The sequence below is a fragment of the Suncus etruscus genome, chromosome 15, assembly GCF_024139225.1.
Source record: "Suncus etruscus isolate mSunEtr1 chromosome 15, mSunEtr1.pri.cur, whole genome shotgun sequence".
Taxonomy (NCBI): Eukaryota; Metazoa; Chordata; class Mammalia; order Eulipotyphla; family Soricidae; genus Suncus; species Suncus etruscus.
The window spans coordinates 45548615-45554614 of NC_064862.1; the positions used below are offsets into that span (position 1 = coordinate 45548615).

General features: G+C 46.2%; 1 protein-coding gene across 2 annotated transcripts in view; it reads left to right on the top strand.

Moving 5' to 3' along the window:
• The window catches only part of TNS3 (tensin 3), a 148923-nt gene extending 143431 nt beyond the window's left edge, over nucleotides 1-5492 (top strand). For both annotated transcript variants that reach the window (XM_049789605.1, XM_049789606.1), the window contains 4 exons: nucleotides 467-635; nucleotides 1609-1677; nucleotides 1778-1804; nucleotides 3036-5492. In XM_049789605.1, the coding sequence (XP_049645562.1) occupies nucleotides 467-635; nucleotides 1609-1677; nucleotides 1778-1804; nucleotides 3036-3180 (410 nt within the window). In that variant the 3' untranslated portion in view covers nucleotides 3181-5492. The remainder of the gene's footprint in view (nucleotides 1-466; nucleotides 636-1608; nucleotides 1678-1777; nucleotides 1805-3035) is intronic.
• Nucleotides 5493-6000: the final 508 nt, after the last annotated feature.

Here is a 6000-nt window from a genome sequence, read left to right on the forward strand (position 1 = left end):
ACCTGGTAAGCTGGGAGCAGGGACAGGAAAGATAGCATCTTCATATCTGGGTTGTGACAGCCAAATATTTTCTTTTTTGAGCATCTTTTCTCTTCAGTATTCTTTAGGGTAGTGAACAGGGTTCAAGACTACATTTCTTCTCTGCACATTTCCTTATCTATAGTTCTGGTAGACTCTTATCTCACCAAATTCCACATGGTGTTCCTTGCCCACCTCAGATACCTGATAGTAGTTATGCAGAGGGGTAGAATTTCATCTGGGTGAGTGTGAGGACAGGGACACGTCTTCTTGGCTCCACTCATTTTTTTATTCTCTCTGCATTGACTCCCACTATAGCCCCATGGTCCAGTATTAATATATTCTGGAGCCAAGGTCATGAATGCTGGAGCTGAGGTCATGGATGCCAGAGCTGTCCTTGGTGCCTGCCCAACTGTCCTAATAAGCTGTTTCCTCTACTGTTTTATAGCCTGCAATGTGTGGTACCTGAATTCTGTGGAGTTGGAGTCCCTTACAGGCCTCCAAGCCATCCAGAAGGCCCTGAGTGTCACTCTGGTCCAGGAACCACCACCCTTGTCCACCATCGTACATTTCAAGGTGTCAGCCCAGGGCATCACCCTGACAGACAACCAGCGGAAGTGAGTAAGCTGGGCCTGTGGTCTCGAGAGCAGCTCAACTTTTGTCAAGTCTCGGATGGGGCAAGGGGAGCAATTCACCAGAGGAGGCATCAGCAACTAGCATTTGTTTACACGTCACCCTGTGTTATATGTATTCCAACAGTCATGTAAAAATGTTAGTAATGTTAATACAATATTCATCCAAAGGCTTCTTACATAGAAACCAGAAAATGAGAAATACTTAAAGAGTTTTGAACATTATATAAACACGTACACACACTGCTATTATTTGAAAAGGCAAAAAACTTCTGAAGTTGTTAGTGCAAAACCTCTTAGAGTTGGGCTGGAGAGATAGTATAAGCAGATATGGCACTTGCTGGCCTTGCATATGCCCAGCCTAATTTCATTCCTCAGCACCCAATATGTTCTCCTGAAATCACCCTGAGTAACTCTGAGTACCGCCAGGTGTGGCCCGCAGGCCAAAAAAAATAAATGGAAATACTTAAGACACAACATGAGGATAGAATGCATCTGTCTTTGTGTGACCTTCACTGTCTCTAACTTGTGGGAGCCCATTTTCAACTGAGGGTATTTAGAGTATTTAAGGCACTATATTATATTGCTACATATATTCACTATATTACAGTATATTACATGATCTCTGCTGTGGTTCTCAGCAAGCAGGTGCTCACGAGGAGTATGCTCAGCAGGGAGGGTAAAGCCTATTTTCAAAGCAATTATTATTTATTTGCTAGAGAGAATCCCTGGTGTGGTTGGTAATGAACCCAGCCCTGGAGCATGAGGACATTCTCAGGCTCTCATAGGACTTGGCCAGTCCCAGGCATCATGTAGCAGTGCTGAGATGCTGAGCCTGAATTACTTAGGGATAATGGGGCCTGGGGAAGAGAGAGGCCTCATTCTAAACTGGTGGCATAAGGGAGCAGTGAAGTGGCTTCTCTCTCGAACCTATAACAGGCTCCTCTCTTGTCCACAGACTCTTCTTCCGAAGGCACTACCCCGTGAGCAGTGTGATCTTCTGTGCCCTGGACCCACAAGACCGGAAGTAAGAATCTCTTTTTTTTTCCTAGGCAATGCGTGTACTTCCTTTTGCCTGTTAAGCTTATAAAATTAACATGACTCTTCTCTTTTCTTTAATTCTCAAGGTGGATCACAGATGGTCCTTGCTCAAAGTAAGTTGGCAGGATGTGTCTTGATTGCAGTTTCAGCCCAGCATAGTTTTCTGTTCCAGGTTTCCCACAAATGCTTCTCAGTAGGGCAAGACTAAGTCTTGACAGTGGGTTTTGGTTTTGTGTCCTATGTGCCAGAGCATTTTGATCTGGTTGGTTCCTGTGTTGTTCTTCTGGCGCAGGACTCATACCTGATCAATAAAAACTGCACACAGTACAATGTACAACTCTTCTAGCAGCCTGGCATGGCATTAGGAGGCTTTACCTGTATGTGAAATGGTTCTTACAAGATTTACCAGAACAAAGGACTTACCAAGATTTACCAGAAACAAAAGCTGCCAGGTTCTACCCATGCTGCTTTTGTAGCTAGGCTGGTGTGGCCAGGCATAGAGGCCTTTGAAAATTCCAGAAAGGCTCATTTACACCTCCTGTCTTCCTCTCCTCAGTTCAAAAATGGATGCAGGTGCATCCTTCAAGAATCCTGATGCCTCATTTGTCCCTCCATTGGGTAGAGTGTCCAGCAGCTGCCCCCACAGCAGCGGTGATGCTCTTGATCTCAACATAGTGGAATGTTTCTCCTGTCAGGTTAATCCTTTCTGTGGGCTGGAAACTTCCAGGCCAGAATGGAAACAGCACATCATTTCTCTGACTTCGCTTGGAATCTGGGTAAAGAGAATAGTGGTTGTGATGGAGTTTAGACTCCTGAAAGCTTATCCAGACTGGCTTTATTCCTTATGAGAGAAACAGACAGACCCTGAAATCATTTCTGCAACTGTCTGTGGTCTGTAACTTGGGTTTCTGGTCTCTGGAAGAAAGAAAGCCCTGGGTATTGTCATACTCTCTAGCACCAGATGAGTGAGGGAAGGTCTCGTATGTTCACTGGGCCATCCCTCACTCCCTGCCCAGACATCAACCTTCTGGGACTGCTTTTGTCTGACCTGGTGTGTCAGGCCGGCTGGAGAAGAGGATGCCTGTTACTACCCCAATGTATCAAGGACAGTGGATTGGAGGTGCCATTCCTACGCCACAGAAGGGCCTCCAGCATGTATGTCAGGGCATAGTGACTCCACCTTCAGGCTGCCTATGAGCTGCCTCCCTTCTGTTTCTGTCTCTGTTCTGCAGGCTGTGAGGTGGGAAGGAGCTGTTGCAGGTGCTGGTGAAGGCTTGGTGTAGGAAGCAGTCTCTCCAGTGCTCATCTGCTGAACACCCCTGACTTCTTCTCTCTTTTTTGCAGAGTCTTTGGATTTGTGGCGCGAAAGCAGGGCAGTGCCACAGACAATGTGTGCCACCTGTTTGCAGAACATGACCCTGAACAGCCTGCTAGTGCCATTGTCAACTTTGTGTCAAAGGTCATGATCGGCTCCCCGAAGAAGATCTGAGCCCCTGATGGTCTGCGGACCCCAGGGACGCTGGAATGTCACTCTTGACTCTGGGCCCAGCAGGGAAAGGGCTTCTTCATTGTGACAAATGGAACCAACACATGTTCCCCCTTCGACCTGATCTGAAAGAACATTCTCCAATCCTGGGGGTCTCCCAGATCTTTCTGGGCAGAAGGAGCCAGGTACCAGGCTTCAGGGTTGGAAGGAACTAAAGGAAGGAATCACAAAAGGAACCTCCAGGGTGAGGTGTCCCCGGCAAGCCAGTGTTGGTGGGAGGAGACGTCTAGCCATTCTACGGTGAGCCGAAGACTGTGGAGTCTGCAGCCAACATCCCAGGAATCTGGCCACCAGACACAGAAGCTAATGCACTTCTGAGGGGGAGGCATGTTTGAGGAAGGATTCCAGGCATGAAGCTTTAAGGATGAGAGTGAGGAGGACCTATGAGGACCAGAAGGGACAACATTGTGCCCGGAGCCCATCAATGCAGTGATGCATCCCTGGCTTCTGTCCACCCTGGCTCTGAGTAATTTTCTGGGCATAGAAGAGAGAAGATGCAGAGCCAAAATGAGGAGACATTTCTAGAGAATGTCTCACTTACCATGCCAAATTATTTATGTCTCCTCTGCTAGCCTATCCCTGTGTCCTGTAGTGGCTTGCCACTCTACCAGGGCTCCTGGGAGAGATTCTGGTCCAGAGAATTTGCCCCAAATCCTTGCCAACTGCTGCCTTGGCTGTGCTTGGTCCTTTACCATTTACAAGGTGGTTTGTCCCAAGCAGCTCACCCAGTGCCTTACTCACCCATATTTGTTTCCAAGTTGCAGAGGGGTAGAACGTTTTTTTAATTTAAACCCAGCATGTGTCTGCATTGCTTTTACTGATCAACTCAGGACTAGCAGAGGACCTTTGTAAGAGTTTGTCCTTTTAATCTGCACCCTTGGGCTCCCGTTGGCATGCTGTCACTGTCACTCTTGGAGAAAGGCTAAGATGAAATCTTAGTCTCTTTGGGCCCTTTTTGAGCGCACTTTTATGCTCTAGCTAAATCAGCTTCTGTTGAGGTGACCATTTAGTGCCTGTAACTGTTCTCAGCAAGCTGGCTGTGTCCGTAAAATCAAGTTTTGGCTGAAGTGTGCTCCAGCATTTGATGCATCATTGACTGGTCATTTTTGTTTTCTATAACAAGTACTATAGTTCTTAGATCACCAGGAATCACCAGTAGAGACTCACACTGGGATTTGGAGCTATTCTTGGTGGATTCTGATTTAGGGCGGGACAGAGACAAGTGAGGCTGTGTGAGTGAGATACTATAAAAAAAAAAGTGTCAAGAAGCAGCAGCTTTTGCTAATGTACCAAACACAAGTGCCTCACTTCTGTGCCAAACATTTGCCTTAGTCACTGTGGTCCTCCCAGCATCCACCTGTATGGCTGTTAAAGAGATGCCCAGGGCTTATCCAGAGGTCCTGATGTCCTGGTTCACAGAGAGGCTGTTTCTATTACAGTCGGTCATTCACTGCCAGGGCCTGGTGAAGGGAAAGTGTACTGCCGATTAGAGGCACTTCATCATGGCTTGTACCCAAGTTTGGTCCAAAGGTTAAAGGCTGGTCCTAACCCTTCTGAAGAAGAAGAAAGGGATCCTGTGGAATCAAAGCAGAAGGGGGGTGAGATGGAGGACAAAGCTGCTTGCAGCTCCACCCAGGACTCTGTGCCTAGCCCACTGATAGTCTTGTTGAGGCTTCAGAAAGTGACTTTCATTCTTGACAGCCAGCTGGGACATCCATACCACATATCCATGACACCAGGCAATTTGCTTAAGCAGATAGCTCCCCCTTCAGAATCCAAGGAAGCCAAACAAGTTCCCGGGCTCTATCAACCATCTTCCACAAGATACTCTAGAGTTCATGAACTTGTTTTTAGTCCATAAGCCCAGGTGCTCATTTCATCTTAGGTAACTGCAAAGGATGCTTTATCCAGGCATCTGGGTGCCAGTCAGTAGGAATAGGAGCACTGTCCTGGGGAGCTCAGTGCCATAGCCAGGGCCCTGGTAACTTGCTCACTAACTACGCTGCATTGTTCCAGTGTTAACTTACAAACACACTAAACTGAAATTCCCACATCTAACGTTCTCTGTGTGTCTCCTCAGCATCTTGCCAAGTCCCCTGAGCTGCCTTATATTAGTGGATATTTTTACTCTTCTTGTATTGTAAAAATATATCCAGTATGTAAATGTATGTTCTATAAAGTCTTTGTATAGTCATTTCTTTACTTTCTAAATATAATCTTTATCCAGAGTATAATAAAATCATAATCTTGGTAAACTGTGGCAGTACTTGCTATGCTAGATGAAAGTGCTCTTGTGTGTCCATGTGATACATGAGTGTGTACAGATGTTAGTGTACATGTGTTGGTGTGCCTGGTTACACATGTCTGTCTTGAGTATATCATGTGTATGTTTATACCTGTGTGTGCTGTATGTTTAAGTGTGTGTTTATTTGAGAGTTCAGAGGGGTTTAATTCTGTGTTGAGGATTCAGTTAACATTTGCATGCATTTTGCACTTAGGAATATTTTAAAGTATTTTTTCCAGACTTTGGAAAATACTTGTATTTTGTGAGGGGGTTCAGAGACCCAAACTCAACAGTGCTCAGGACTTACACCTGACTCTGTGCTTAGGGAGAACTCTTGGTGGTGCTTGGTTGGGGGAACATGTGTTAGTCATACCAGGGATTAATCTGGGATAGGCCATGTGCAGCAGGCCAAGCACCATACCTCTGTACTATCTCTGGCCCCTATAATAAAAACTTAGATTCCCCTCCTGTATGTTCTC